The sequence below is a fragment of the Palaemon carinicauda genome, chromosome 34 (assembly GCF_036898095.1).
Source record: "Palaemon carinicauda isolate YSFRI2023 chromosome 34, ASM3689809v2, whole genome shotgun sequence".
NCBI classification, from domain to species: Eukaryota; Metazoa; Arthropoda; class Malacostraca; order Decapoda; family Palaemonidae; genus Palaemon; species Palaemon carinicauda.
Genome location: NC_090758.1, coordinates 43,634,113 through 43,650,741, shown reverse-complemented (window position 1 = coordinate 43,650,741; position 16,629 = coordinate 43,634,113). Strand labels below are relative to the sequence as shown.

Here is a 16,629-nt window from a genome sequence, read left to right as displayed (position 1 = left end):
TTTTAAGTCTTATTTCAAATAATTTTTTCTGTTCAACAAATTAATATGATAATCATATCGTCTCTCTCTCTCTCTCTCTCTCTCTCTCTCTCTCTCTCTTAAGGAATGATGTCTCCTCACCTCCTTGCATCCTGTGGTTGCAATGCCCGAAGGATGTCCCCAACCTTCTCGATGTCTTCTTCCTGGACATCGCTGACCAAGACATTGACTTGTGGATCCTTCAAGAAAGAAATTGGGTGACTGACGCTGTTGACATCCTTGACACTAAAGTGAATCCCTGAAAAAGGAAAAGGTTTAAAAAGAAGAAGAAGAAAAAGAAAAACAACAGCAACAACAACATTGAGGAAAATGAAAATTACAACCAAACAATTTCTATTTGTTTCTTTCGTAAGATTTTAAAGGAAAAGACCAAATGGGAATAATGATAACTGAAACAACGAATTTAGAGACGAAATTACTTAAGTTGGGAGCTACGGGTTTGCGTTGTGTGTGCGTGCGAGTTAATCTGTGTGTGTGCGTGAGTCAATGTGCGTGTGCGTGCGTGAGTCAATTTATGTGTGCGTGCGTTAGTTAATGTGTGTGTGAGTCAATGTGTGTGCACGCGTGCATTGTAGCTTCTATCATGTATTGGGATAACATCTGTCTCTTCATGAAATTCTCGCATAGAGCACTGTATAAAGAAACTCAGCCAATAATAACTTAGCTTCATTGAACTATCACAATATCATTGGTCGAGATAATACTTTTCACGTCCCTTTCGGTGATTGGTTGTTGAGATCAAATGACTCCGCCCACATTTTTGTGGAGAACCAATCAGCGCAGAAAGAAGGCGGAGTCAGGAGTAGCCTGTTCCCGATACTGGTTTCCTCTTCATTACCATCATGATCATTACTATTCATTACTGTCACCATCATTAATATCATTATTTGTGAAATCAATAGTGACTATAGTGATGTGGTGATGACACCTTTAAACTGAATCATTTCCTTTTTTTATATAAGAAAGGAAATAAATGAAAACTCAGCATCGAAAGCTTTCAAATTACTTCAGATCAGATGAAAACGATATTGTCTTATGTAAGAACAAAAAAAGCCTGATTGAGCCTTGAATATAATGTTCTAAATTCATACAGCAATAATGATAATAATAATATTAGTTACAATAATAAAAATAATGCTAATAACGATATTAACTGAACGAATGACAGAAATGGGATAAGGGGAAGAAGGCGAGATATTATAAAGTCCCTCAGAGGAAAGGAAGACAGAAAATCTGTCATCCTTCTCTTTAACTCACCTAAATATTGAATCTCTTTTGTGTTTTGTAAAGATCGACAGAAGGCGTCGAGGCTGACTTGGTCAGGAATCCCCACTCTGATATCCTTCACATTTGGAGGGATTTGAAACGTTGGGTTCCAGATGCCTCTGTATTCCTCACAACTGTTCCAAAGAGACGAAAATAAAGAAATAGTTATTAGATTCGATCGGGAATTTTATCATCAAATGGATTGATGATGATGATTAAGATGACGATGTCAATAATGATGATGATGATGACAATGATGATGATGATGATGAAATAGAAAAGTAAAAAGGAAGAATTTCGTGGAATATCGAAATTAATATTAAGTATTAATGAGAAGGCTAGTAAATTTTAGACTTTTTTTATGTTGTTCATTTATAATGAATCTCATGATGACAGTGATGATGAAGATGATGATGATACTGGTAACATAAAGGATATAGACTATGAGATTCAAGTTGAGGATTGTGGCAAAGTCTGTAGCCTAATTATTCATGTCTGTCTTCATTTCTCTTTAAAAGTACTTATATATATATATATATATATATATATATATACATATATATATATATATATATACATATATATATATATATATATATATATAGTGTGTTTATGTATCAATATTGTTTTCATAAAGATATTTGATGATACTAGTTAAGAAGTAGGCTAATATTCAAAGTAACTGTCAGAAAATCAAAGGAAAAGGCAAAACTTACCCTTTGCTGAGTAGACTTTTGATTGACTCTGTTTCTTCTGTGTTAAGTGATTCCTTTTCTTCATAGATGCGATGAAGCCATATTTTTCTTGGGTATACCTGGTGTCGCAAGAGATATTTGGTTAGTACCTCGAAGCCGGAGATACTTTCTTTGAGGTCTATAGAAATTCTAATTTCATCTCTGTTTGCGAGAGGAGGATCAGTGGCTGCAAGGAGGGCGATGTAAGACTCGAATGATGAGTCAGTGATTAAAGTGTTGTTATTAATCAAGCGAAACCTCTGCGCTATCCAGCGTGCAACCTTGTCATCGCACTTTATGTTGTGCATGACTTTCAAGATGGAGTCTTTGTCCTTCAATCCTGACTTCTCCAGGAGTTCTAGGGTCTCAATCTTGGTTGCCAGTGGCACCTCCACTTCCCCCACGTGGAAAATGCTTAGTGTCTGGATAAGTAGGTTTTGATACTTCTCCAGAGAGTCAGGGAGAGAGCCCCCGTGCAGCTCTTTCACAAAGTCTGTCACTGATGTAGTTTTCGTTGACTTAAGAAGAGCAAGCATTTTTAATTGGATTTGTAATGGGATGCTGGTTTGATATAATTCATCACTCCACGCCTGTATTGCCAATAGATCCATATCTGGGCTGGTCATTTGTTTATAAATGTTGTAACCTCCCATGAACTCCATGAAACCCTTATGAGGGAAAGTGTAATAGGAGTTGTCGAAGGAAGTAACTTTCTTTAGGAAGGCTCCAGCCAGCTCTTCTATTGGTAATCCGAAACGAAGACATAGATCAGCCAATCTTTGATAGACCGAATGGGGAAGATTTATAAAATCATCTTTCAATCCTTTGAGAGATTCCAAAGAGAGTTCCTCCAGAAATATATTTATTTTGTGTTGCAAGACACTTAATTCTAAGTCACACGTAGATGGGTTCCTCTGCAAACGCTCCTCTAATTTGGAGATGATAAGAAGGAAAATCTGCCAGTAGAGCTCAGCCTCAGTTGTGATTCTGTTTACATCATCTGGTTTGAACATCCAAAGAATTGTGAGGAGACAGAGATTATAGGCGACTTCCCACACTATGCTCATTTTGTGTTCAGTTTTCTTAAGGAATTTTAATAGATTATCTAGCTCTTGTAAAACTTGGGAATCTTTGGGTAGACTCAAGAAGTATTTTTTTACAAACTCTTCTCTTTTGTTGGCTTTAATTCCTACAAGCCGAAGATGAACAGCATTCAGAGCTCTGGATTGGAGATGAGCATTCAGTTTCTCTTCAGCTTCAGGTCTGGTGGTAACGATAACAGTTAATTGGCTGTAGTGTTTGTTTAAAGAAAGAATATGGTTGAAAAGGTCGGATGAATTCTTATTGACCTCATCGTAGCCATCCAAGATGACCAGAGTTCTTTGACTTAAGACAGCTTCAACAAGGTCTTTATCACTGAATGAGCGATGAACTTTTTCTCCCAAAGAGAATTTAATAAGCATAACAAATGTATTAATAATATCTCTTAATTCTGCATAAAAGAGCAGATGAAAAGAGCTGAGACCTTTGATGGAGGGTCTTTGGTTGGCCCAATCAGATGTTATCTTTTTCACTAGAGTGCTCTTGCCCATTCCTGCATGTCCTTTGAGCAAAATAAAACTTCCAGCGTCAGAACCTGAGGCTACATCTATTATGTCCTCCAGTAAAACCTCCTTATTCTCTCCATCCTGATTTAGTTCTATTTCTGTGAATATTTCATTCACTGGCAACTGCCTTCCATCTCCTTTCACTATTAAGGACAATGGATTTATGGTAGTATTTCGATTCAAGACTTTTTTCAAGAATGGAACACCTTTATTCCTTATCAATGCCATCTGTTCAGAAAAGAGCAATTCCTTCTTGTACTCATCAAGGGTCTTTGGCAAAATGTCTGCATCTCTTATTTCATTGAGCTTTTTGTTGAAATTAGCAATATTTGCATCAATCTCTGTCTGGCTGACATGTGAACATATTTTGCCAACACTGCAAAGTGCTCTCTCCATTAGTGTACGGATTTCTTCAATTTCGTCAAAGAAATCTTTCTGATTTAGACTGAGAGCTTCATGAGCTATGGTGTTTCTTATGTCTTTTAAATATGTGATAAGACATTCTGGCTCTTTACCGCTTGCTGATGACCAAGCAATGTCATCTTTGCCAGCAAAGACTCCTTTACAATGTTTCAAAAGGAGACAAATAAGGGTTATATCCCACTTAGCAACATCTGGGGGATACTTCTCTAACGTCTTAAGCTGTTCTGGATAGAGCTTCTTCTTTAGTTTATTGATCTCTACCTTTTTGTTCTCCAGGTAAGTTAAGAATTTTATTTTCTGATCCCAATCTGGGTTTCCCCAGTTGAGAAACAGCCTCAACAAGGGACTTATAACCTCATCGGAGATCTTCCATAGTCTGATCTTATACCGGTCAGATTCATTGAATACAGGAGTCATCCTGTAACGAAGTAAAAAAAAAAAAAAATAGAATGATTAGGTATGTAATAAATTGTAATTCAAAATGTGAATAGAATTTCAATTAATTTTCCCTGCTTTTTGAAAAAGCTAAATTTCTTCTTCAAATATTTTTTCCTCTTATAAAATATCAAAGGTTACAAAAACATGAATACACACACACACGAACACACACACACACGCACACACACACACGCATATATATATATATATATATACATATATCTATCTATCTATATATATATATATATATATATACGTATTTATATATACAGTATATATATATATCAAAAGAAATCGAACAAAAAAAAAAAAACAGTGCACTCCAACCTCCCTTTTGGGTTGCAGTTCTCTTGCCTGAGTGTACACTCGGGCACACTATTCTATTTAGATTATCTTTAATTATAATTTTTTAGGTTGAACAGGGTACTAGCCACCAGTTGAGATACTACCAATAGAGAGTTATGGGGTTTTTTGATTGGCCAGACAGTACTACATTGGATCCTTCTCTCTGGTTACGGTTCATTTTCCGTTTGCCTACACACACGCACACTCAGTAGTCTGGCCTATTCTTTAAAAATTTTCCTCTGTCTTCATACACCGGAGAACACTTAGATTACCAAACAATTCTTCTTACTTCACTGTAATAGTTCAGTGGAAACTTTTCTCTTTTTAAGGTTAGAAGAGAATCTTTTGCTATGGTAAGAATTTCTTCTAGGAGAAGACCACTCCAATATCATACCATTGCTTTCTAATCATGGGTAGTGCCATAGACTCTGTACCATGGTATTCCACTGTCTTTTTGGTTAGAGTTATCTTGCTTGATGGTACACTTGGGCACACTATTCTATGTTATTTTTTTTCCTCTCGGTTTGTTAAAGAATTTTATAGTTTATATAGGAGATATTTATTTTAGTCTTGTTGCTCTTCTTAAATTTTTTTTGTTTTGTTTCCTTTCTTCACTGAGCTATTTTCCCTGTTGGAGCCCCTGGGCTTATAACATCTTGCTTTTCCAACTAGGGTTGTAGCTTGGCAAGTAATAATAACAATAATAATAATAATAATAACAATGATATACTGTATATATATATATATATATATATATATATATATATATATATACAAATACTGAAATATATATATATATATATATATATACAAATACTGATATATATATATATATATATATATATGCATATATATCATACGGTGATGGCTCCTAGGTCTGGGCATCAAAAATAGATTGTATGATTATGGTTCCCTGGTCTGGGAACCAAAATGTATGTTATACTATGGGTAGTGACTGGGAACCAAATATATAATATTTTATATATCACGACTGACCAGTTGATCAACTTCTCGAATTCGAAACTCACTTGTTTGAATTTATATTAAAACTGTTACATTATAAAATACAATTTCATAACCTCCGAAATAGTTAAATAATTCCCAGGAAGCAATATATAAATCTCTGAATATCCAAAGATATCTTAAGTACACTTAAAAGAAAATTGGCTAATTATTATTATGAATATTCAGATAGGTCTAACTTCAGTTCATAATAGGATGTGAGGAATACAATTACAAACAATGGTGAAAGTAATAATACAATCTTTAAAAAAATAAATTTGTTCTGTATAAATTACAATACTTCGAAAGAATTCACAAAAAGCAAATAAATCAGTCGAAATATTAAGTCACAACAATATTGAGATTATGACTAAAATTTCACTCTCTGAAAATTATATATTTTCTTGACTTGAAAATGTTAAATCTGAATATACCTTTGACTAAGAAAGTGAAATAACACTTATGAAAATTATAGTCACCTGTTTCACTTAAAGTTAAATCTGAATACAATATTTAAGTGTGACACTTAACGAAAAATATATAACCAGTTCACAGTGCAAATACCTAACCTTTCTACAGGCCTGTTTACAAACACTTTGTGAGAATGTTTATAAGTATTCACTATGATTATAAATACTCGTCAAACCAAAACATTGATTTCTCACTGAACACTTTGAAGATAATACACTGAGCTGCATGCAAGAGCGAGAGAGGGGATGATTGCTGTCTTAAGGCTAGGAATATCTATTTATATATTTAACCTAGGGGGTTGCCTTTATATATAAAACTTAGCTACTTCCAGGATCTTCCCGAAGGACTGGGTAGTGTGGGGGAATGAGCAAACGGGTCAAAACTACCAAGTATTGTCCTCTCGAACTCTTTCTCATACAAAAGGAAACAAAACCTGGGTTTCCTTGGCAACTATCACACATAGTGAGGTGACTCTCCGTCAGCTCAGCTAGTTTCACCCACCCTTTGTCCCTGAATTATAAAACAAAGAAGATAATATTCTACCACTAGGTTCTTTGGGAAATTTACAAAACACGTTGCTTATGGCGTATTCTCTGACAAACATGACACAATACCTCATAAAAATATAAAAGAACATTACATAAGACCTGTTCATATTTCATATGTTCACATAACACTCTTAAACAGTTTACGTAAGACTTTGTAAACTTGAAATAAAAAGTTAATTCTTGAACATATCATTAATTTACATCTACCTTGGATTCTTCCCTCTAATTACGGCTCATTTTATCTTTGCCTACACATACACCGGATAGTCTGGCTTATTCTTTACATATTCTTCTCTGTCCTCATACACCTGACAACACTGAGATTACAAAAATATAAAAAATTCCCCTTCACCTAAGGGGTTAGTGCACTATCATTGTTCAGTGGCCACTTTCTTCTAGGTAAGGAGAGAGGACACTCTTTACCTATTGTAAGGAGTACTTCTAGGAAAAGAACACTCCAAAATCAAACCATTGTTTTTTAGTGTTGGCTAGTGCCATTGCCTCTGTACCATGATCTTCCAATGTCTTTGGTTAGAGTTCTCTTCCCCAGGGTACACTCAAACACACTATTCTATCTTTTTTTCTCTTCTTGGTTTGATATCAGGTGCTCGCAGTATCGGTTACAAAGTTAATAAGGCCTTTATCTTATCGAAGGATTCTTGGCACTCGCTGGTCCATACAATTTTTTCGTGGGGCTACTCAAATCTATCAAAGGGGCTACTACAGCCGAAAATTTCGGGCAGAAACGTCGATAGAATCCTGCCATCCCTAGAATACGTTGTAATTGCTTCCTCAGGGGGTGGAGGGGGAAGCATTGATACTTTCCTAATTCTTTCGACATTAGAGCCTACCGGATTGATTAGTCTTTTTTCTACTTCAAATCCCACGTACCAAACTGTCTCCTTTCTAAATTCACTCTTCTCCAGGTTAATCGGCAAGTGTGCTCCTCCGAGCTTTTTAAATACCTTCTTCAGGATTCAAAGATGTTCTTCCTAGGTCGATGAATATACTACAATATCATCAAGATGTACGCCTGTCCTTCTTTCAACACTAGAAGGTTATCCATTACTCGTTGAAAAGCAGTGGGGCTGTCATTAGGCCAAAAGGCATGACGGTGTATTGATATAACCCAAATAGGGTTATAAAAGTTGATAACAATTTTGCATTGTCGTCCAAAGGAATTTGATAATAGCCTTTTAACAAATCAACCTTGGAGACGAACCTTGCTTGTCCTTATTGTCGAGTAGGTGGTCAATGAGCAGTAATGGGTAATTATCAGCCACACTGGTCAAAATAAACTTTCGGTAGTTTGTACACATTCTAAAAAATAAGTCAATTTTTTTCACTAACAAGTATGGAAAACTGTAAGGGCTAGAACTTTGTTCGGCTAATCCGTTTTATAACAAATAGTCCACTCCCTTTCTCATGGCCTCTCAGTGATACGGCGATAGTCAATACTCACGATGTTTAAATGGTATTTCTATTGTTTTAAGGTGTATCTCATGCTTCGTCAGGTTGGTTCGTTTTGTGAAGTACGAGCCAATTTTATGGAAGCTTCTGATTAATCGGCTTAATTCCTCTTGTTGCTCCTGGTTCAAATGAGTTAGTTTCTCTTCCAGGTTCTGAATGATGGAAGAGATACTCACATTACTTAAAGCCCCTAACTTACATCCGTCGTAGTCTTCCTTGGATGGTATGGTTTGTGCCATAAACACTTGTGAAGCTTCGGTCACGTTTTCGCTTAAGTTGCGCTTCAGTCGGCAAACATGTACTCTCATTTGCCTTTCCCTACTTCCTGGGGTCCTGTAATGTAGGTTAGGTCACTGATCATCCCAAAAATCTTTAATGGTTCCTGGAACTTGTTGGTGGGTGGGAATCTCCTTATCGGCAAGAAAATCAATACCTGTTGTCCTACTGAAAATTGTCTGTTCTTACTTGTCATATGAAGCCTTTTTTGCACTTTCTCTTGACTCGTTATAAGGTTTGCTAGGGAGATTTCCCTTCTCTCGCCAATCCTTGTCCTCTAATTCTTGACATATTCTCTATACGTTTCCTGTCGGTCCTTCCATTTTTCTGCTAACATTTTAATCAGTCATTATACTTCTCGTCCAAATACTATTCCATTCTGGGTACATTCCATTCTTTCTTGATAAGCGTTACGTTCATCAAATAACATCTACGGTATTCCGATATCCCATTCATTCCCCGTTTCGTTGCAGAACTTTGTTAACAAACTTTTCTAAGTTTGATGAAACCTCCCTTCTGCACCTCTGGTCTCCAGATGATAAGTAGTTTATAGATGTTGATTCACATCCAACAGTTTCACTACATCCTGAAATAATTTTGCCGTTAAATTTGTTCATCAGTGACTTTGAATTATTTCTGGAATACCAGACTTAGTGAAAAAATCTAGTGCCTTCTCAGAGTTTTTGGGGAATGATGTTCCGAACGGGTATGGCTTCAGGGTATCTTGTCACTGGACACATCAAGGTTATCATATATTCACGACCTTTTGTCGTCCTTGGTAAAGTTCCCAGAATGTTGATAATTACCTTGCTGAAGGGTTCTCCTCCCATTTCTATTGGGAGTAAAAAACGCATTCTTAATGTACTCGTTTAGCTTTCCAGCCATCTGACATACGTAACAAGCATGTCAAAATTTGCCTACGTCCTTATGCACGCCAGGCCAGAAAAAAGTGTTTCATAATTATCTCCTTCATCTTCCTTATAGCTATACTGTATGTTCCATTTCGTGCACTATGGCAATCACCTGTCTACTCAACGGTGTGGGAATCAATATATGACGGTATATCACCCTTTCAGGATTCTCAGGGATATTGGCGAGTCTATGCTTCCTCATAAGAAAGCCATCCTTAAGATAATAACAGGTCAGAGATTGCTGTGCTTCCGTCTCATCCACCACACAGTAAAATAACTCTATTATCGTTGCATCTTTTCATTGCAGTCCTATCAGCCTTTTACTCCTCACTTTTCCTACTTTTAACTCTGAGTTTTCTATTTCCTTCAGGTCCATTTCTTCTTTGTCTTCTTGTCTACTCGTAAGTCGTTCCTTTTCTCTTGAGGTTACTTAGGAGTCTTCCTCTTGCATATCATCAAGGGAACCCTCCTTTTGGAAAAAAAAATTCCTCAAAGTTCATTTCTCCTTTGATTTCTTTTTCTTTTTCATCAGGCACTTTCTTCGTCATACTCCTTGTTGTCACACAACTAGGAAACAGATATGAGTAGTCCCTCTCAAGTTCAGTCATAGGAGTATACTTAAATGGTTTCTCCGTTATAATGGGAGAAGGCACAGACGGTGCTCCACCAACCTCATTACCCAGTAGTACTTCTACTCCTTCGTCAGCCAAATAATCCTTTACGGCAAAATCAGAATTACCTGTCACCAACTCACATGACAGTTTCAAATGGCCAAAAGGGGTAACTTCTTATTTTCCTTCAAAATATCCGAGTGTCCTGTGACAGACTGCACCACTAACGCCTGTGTTCCTTGTATCACCACACTATGGTTGCAACTCGTATCGCGCAATATTGGACCGGGGTTCACTCATCCCAGTCTATTGCATGAATAAATATATGGTTTAACGGTATCCATGCTCTTTGGGTTTGTCCTCTTCATTGTGCAAATGTAGCGGAGATTATTTTCGTCTTCACCCTTTACGCTCTTGTCACACTTACAGCAGATAATATTAACCTTCTGTTCATCTTGGAGGAGGACGATACGACAATTGTCGCTGTGGTACTATCACATTCTGCAAAGGAATAGTATCAATGCTACTACCGTTAAAAATTTTGAACGTGTTCACATATTTATTACAGAACTGGTTTCCATGGTTCGGGGAATAATTGACACTTGGTCGGAAGAACGGTTGAAACTTCATTTCTGAGGAGGGTTTACGACTGATAATATTATAATCTTCACTCAGCTAAGTGGCTTGATCAAGTCTCCTTACCTCTCTCACTCAAGTACGTTTGAATATGTTTAGGAATTCCTCGTAGATATTGTTCTAGTACTATTAATTCTTCTAAATCAGCTATGTACCTCACATTAGCTGCCTCTGTCCATCTCTTAAAACATTGTCGTATCTTATAAGCGTAATTAAGGAAAGTAATCTTCTCGTCATTCCTCAAACTTCAGGACCTTTCATCATAATATTCAGAGGTCATATGTTGCACTTATAGTATGTTCCTCTTCACTTCTTGATACTCCTTCCTCTGGTCCTGAGATAAGGATAGATAAGGACTGCGACCTTTCCAAAGGAGTACACTTTACAATAACTTAGACTATTTATCTTCGGGCCATTGCATCGTCGATGTACCATTTCAAAATGATCGAAAAATGTGTCAGGAGCCTCTTTTGTGAGCCTTGGAATTAACCTCTGGGTGTTCATCACAGTAAACACGGTATAGTGCATAGTAGGTTTCACCTCTGTCTGCGTTGCAGACTTTGCACTGGCATTCAACAGTTCCAATTATCTTGTGTGTTGTGCAAATTACCTGGTCTCTTCCCTCTCTTTTTCTTCTCGTTTCTGTCTCTTTTTCATATTTTCACTCTTTATCTTCCATTCTCATCCCATGTCTTCCAACTTCTCTGGCTTCTTCTCTTTTTTCTTCTTCTTGCCATGCTTCCATTTCCCTCGCATGTTGTGCTACTACTTTCTCTTCTGCCATCATCTTTAACTATATCAAGTTCTCCTTCTCAGTCTCTGCTTCCCTATCTGTTTCAATCTTTCAGTTTGTGGTTGACTGGTCCTTGCTTTGCTACAAATTCTTCTTCACCCTCCTCCAACAGTTCATGAACTGCTACAATATCTTCTACTGACAATTTTCCCGAGTTTATCAACGTAACTAAGGCTAGACACTTGATTTGGTCTTTAATCATCCCACTCATCGCAAGACCACCAAATGCCCTTGGAATAGAGAGCCAATGAAATTTAGTTACCTTAGCTTCCGACAATTCCTGAACCTTCAAGTTTTTCAATAACTCTTGGATATTAAACTGTCCCATCTTGTATTTTACTATATCTAATACCTCTCCAAAACTGTCCGAACAGTATACAAAATCATATCAACACTAAATTGTTCAAAACTTTAACGAAAACACAGCCCTGTTATCACCAATACTTGAAGCAGACTCACTCGATCCAAGAAATCTGGGCACCAGAGATTTATTATATTATGGTCCCGTGGTCTGGGAACTCAAATATGATATATATATATATATATATATATATACACACACAAACACACACACACACACACACACATATATATATATATATATATATTTTATATATATATATACATTTATATATATATATATATATATATGTATACATACATATATATATATATATATATATATATATATATATATATATATATATTGGCTGGCAAAGTATGCATTATTATTATTATTATTATTATTATTATTATTATTATTATTATTATTATTATTATTATCATTATTATTATTATTATTATTATTATTATTATTTACTAAGCTGGAACATTAGTTGGAAAAGCAGGATGCTATAAGCCCAGGGGCTCCAACAGGGAAAACAGCCCAGTGAAGAAAGGAAACAAGGAAAAATTAATTGTTTCAAGAACAGCAACAATATTAAAATAAATATTTTCTATAAAAACTATAAAAAAATTAACAAAACTAGGAGGAGGATAAATAAGAGAGAACAGTGTCCCCGCGTGTACCCTCAAGAATTCTAACCCAAGGCAGGGGAAGACCATGGTGCAGAGTTTATGGCACTACCCAAGACTAGAGAACAATGGTTTGATTTCGGAGTGTCCTTCTCCTAGAAGAGCTGCTTACCGTAGCAGCCTATCGAGTTCCACCCTCACCTTTTTGTTTTTACATTAAACCGTTTATTTTCAAAATATTAATAACCGAGCTCTGAGACAATTAAATAACTCCCAAAAAGCAATATATAAAAACACTGAATATCCAATGGTCTCTTAAGTACACTAAAAAAAGCCAGTAATAATTATTAAGAACTATACAAACAACCTCTTACTTCAATATTTTTTAACTGGAATACGGGACAGTAATGTAACAAACACTGGTGATTGAAATTATACACTCTTTACAAAAAAAAAAAAAAAAAAAAAAATATACATATGTAGTTTATAAAAATTACAGCACTTTGAAAGAATTTACATAAAGAAAACTCACTCTAAATATTAAGACTGAGCAAAACTTAATTTAGGACAAAAGAAATGTTACACTGAGAATTATATAATCACTTGACTTGAAATATTATATATGCATAAAGCTTCAGACTGAGATAAAAAATAAAATAAATACATATGAAAAGTATATAATCACTTATTTCACTTGAAATTAAGTTTTACACCAACATTTCATGTTGATACTTAATGAAAAAAGATAACCTTTAACACTCTAAGGATTAAAGTCTCAAAAAAAAAAAAAAAATTACACAAAGTAGCAGATAAACTTACAATTTAGCTCACACAAAGATAAGCCAAATTAAATTTTCTTCAAATTTTGATATGAATCTTTCTAGGCCAGTTACAGATTTACACAATTCCAGCACTAACCGCGACAGAATAAATTCAAAATTTTAATCTTTTTTTAAGATTTTATCCACCTGAGACAATGATGTAATTTTTTTTTTATAACAGTAGAAAAGAGGTGAATGTTTTGGCTTTTGAGTTTGCTATTCGTTGTAACTTAAATTATGTTGCTTTGTGGTCTATTTACACCAATATTTAGGCTACCACGGCCTTAATGGGTTAATGTGTAGCATTTTTACATATATACTTAGAAGCTGCTCCTTATTTTGAACTAAGTTTTCTTTGGGTGGCCAGACTCGCAATATATGCTTGGAATTCTCATCTAGGAAAATGTCTTTATTAGATGTTCTTTTTATGAATAAACGGGTAAACATATACATCCAGTCATGAACCTTTTTTCAATAAAAATTTATGTTCCTCCTGTAATAAATAACATACTTTGTTGAGATTTGACGTTCATTTCAGAGATTAATCAACTGTTTCGGTGCCAAACTTGTCAAAAGACTAGGTTGGGAAAAGAAAAAAAAAAGAAAAACAAATATTTCCGAGCTATCCAAAGGAAAAGAGACTAATCACTTTAGCAAAAAAAGTTTGTAAAATATTTTTTGAGCAGTATATAATGATTTGCGCTTGCCCGCCTGTGAGGCATTATTTTAGCTATATATTTTAAAAACTCTAATGATTTTTCTTTAAACAAAAAAGAAATACTCACATTATGAATGTAATGGTGGGAAAGCAATGGGGTCTTCTGCCAATTATTGTTGTAGTGGAGGGTAGAGATAACCAGCGGAAAAAAGAAAAAATAGGCAGCAACTATTCTTTTGGGTAGTCGTTTGTAGAGTAAAAGATAATAAGGTATTGTCTAAAACAATTTGTATTGTAATTTTTGTAGTATAAAAGGATGGATTTCTCTGAACCTGTTAATTACACCTAAAGTACCCTTGGAACATTGCTATGTTTTGAATATTGGTATTATCATTATAGGAATAATATGATATGTTGTAATAAAAAAAACCAGTGTGAAACGTTTAAAAGAGGATAGGGTAACAAGTTTAAGATAGTGAAAATGAGAAATTTATACTTTCATCATTACATACTCACGGATTTAACAGGGGCAGATCGAGTAGGATATTTGAATATTCATGAGAAAAACGTATATCGTGTAGTAGAATTCTTTATTTTCATGTAGGAATGGTATTTCATCTCATTGGCAAACATTTTGTGTGAATGATAGAGGGCGTTAAATCTAATTTGTTGTTGAAGTGACGGACAGCAATTTGCGGTCAAGGATTGATTTACTAGGTTCAGATTTCAAAATTTTGCTATTGGAGAAGGCAGATAAGAGTGACCAGACACAGAACACCTTCTAGAGTAGTGCACCAATAGTGACGTCACTGGCAATAGTGGAGAAGAGGAGATGGTTATATGGCATGGGAAAGTCGACAGCAGCAACATGTGATAAGGAATTCTATGTGTAGCAGAATTGCGCTTTCTGAAGCGAACCAATCTCGTGTAATAGTGTTGGCGATGTCTGTCATGAACCAATGTTAAAAATGTATCATGCCTAAGACCAATCGTAGTGCTTAGACTGTATAGGGTTTGGGAAATATCTGATGGACTTCTACCTTCTCAGGGAGGAGGCTGACTTCTCCACTGGTGATCTGATGCCCAAAGAACGATACTTCATTGAGGCCGAAGGTGCACGTGGCGTACCGGACTAAAAGGCCGCTTCATTGTAGGTGGTCGAGAATGATGAGTAACTGCTGGGGGTGTTCCTCTTTGAAGGAAGAGAATAGAAGTAAGTCATCCACGTAACCTAAGCAGAAGATAAGGCTCTATGAGTTGCCTTTCATGAGGAGTTGAAAAGTGATTACATTATTACGAAGGCCAAAAGAGGAGTAATTGAAGGTGAACTTACTGAAGGGGGTGGTCTTAAGGCCTTTAAGAGGTTGAGCGAGGAAAAAAAAAATTACTTTTGCAAGTCGGAGATAATGTCATCAGTGTGTGTGATAGGATAGTGATCTCTTTCTGTCTGCAAGTTCAGATACAGAAATCCCCACAAGGGGGTAGGGAGCCATATTTCTTCAGGAATATGTGTAAAGGCAAGGACCATGGGCTCGAGTCCATTAGGAAATGGCCCATTTCTTTTATTCTGGTGCATGTTTGTTTAGCAATATTCAGAAGGTCCAGTGCCAGATGCCTGAACATGACAAAGGCTGGGGTCCCCATCTCCTTGAATGGAGGATAAACACTTTCCTTCGCAACAACCTTGGCCGTTTGGTGAAGTTCAGTATGGAAGACTTACAGGTACAACGTGAGGAGGTGGGTGTAGGAACCCATGGGTACGCTTATGTGGAGTTTGGGGTTAGAGAGGGTGGGTTGAACAGATGTCGACAAGCAGAAGTCAGTGCTGAATAATCGTAGATGCCCCACAACAACCAAGAGGTGTAAATGTGCAAGGAAATACTCGCAAAGTGGCAGCAATGTTACGTCAGCAACAAGGAATTCCCATTGGTTTTTAGCACTCTTAAACCTTAGAATAAATGTCTAGTACCCTGGTCTGTTGATCTCAGATCCGATGAAGGCTACCTGGCGGACATGATCAGGTGTAAAATGACCTCGTCGTATCATGGAGAGTGACTTTAGTAGGGGAGAACGGCAATCTCTGGTATCTACAAGAAATCGCACAAACGTACCAGCATCAACTAAAAAGAAAAATTAGGTGATAGGGGAAACCACTAACACAAGAAATTGCTTACTTACACATTTTTTATCCACACACAGCCATCCACACATTTTTTCGTAGCATCCTAGATGGCGGAGTGGTATTAGCAGAACTGTCGGGTTGATGTGCATCAGGAAATGACGAGAGAGGACGTTTTTTCGGGAGTGAGCGAGGGGAGATATATGTGGATAGAGGGTGGCTCTGACACCGGCCTAGGATATGTCAAGGCTGGCATCTGTGTGTTACTACATGTACGTCAACCTCTGTTGGTGTTAGATAGGTCTCTTCTTTATCATGAGTTGAGTCGCTGAGGACGGTAAAGTGCCAGTCCATAAAGTCACCGACTTTGGTGATGAAATCCTTCATGGGGAAGGTATTATCATCAGGGATGTAAGCACATATAGTTTTGGGTGGGCTTAGTACCCAAAGGGTACGAAGTAGGCTCATTTCAAGAGGAGAGCCGTC

At 36.4% G+C, this 16,629-nt stretch overlaps 1 protein-coding gene across 1 annotated transcript in view; it reads right to left on the bottom strand.

The window, feature by feature from the left end:
• Positions 1-11,564, bottom strand: part of LOC137626856 (uncharacterized) — a 349,492-nt gene extending 337,928 nt beyond the window's left edge. The window contains exons 1-4 of the mRNA XM_068357841.1: positions 11,443-11,564; positions 8,410-8,676; positions 2,022-4,487; positions 1,297-1,439 (exon numbers count right to left, since the gene is read on the bottom strand). Coding sequence (XP_068213942.1) covers positions 1,297-1,439; positions 2,022-4,487; positions 8,410-8,676; positions 11,443-11,564 — 2,998 coding nt within the window. The remainder of the gene's footprint in view (positions 1-1,296; positions 1,440-2,021; positions 4,488-8,409; positions 8,677-11,442) is intronic.
• Positions 11,565-16,629: the final 5,065 nt, after the last annotated feature.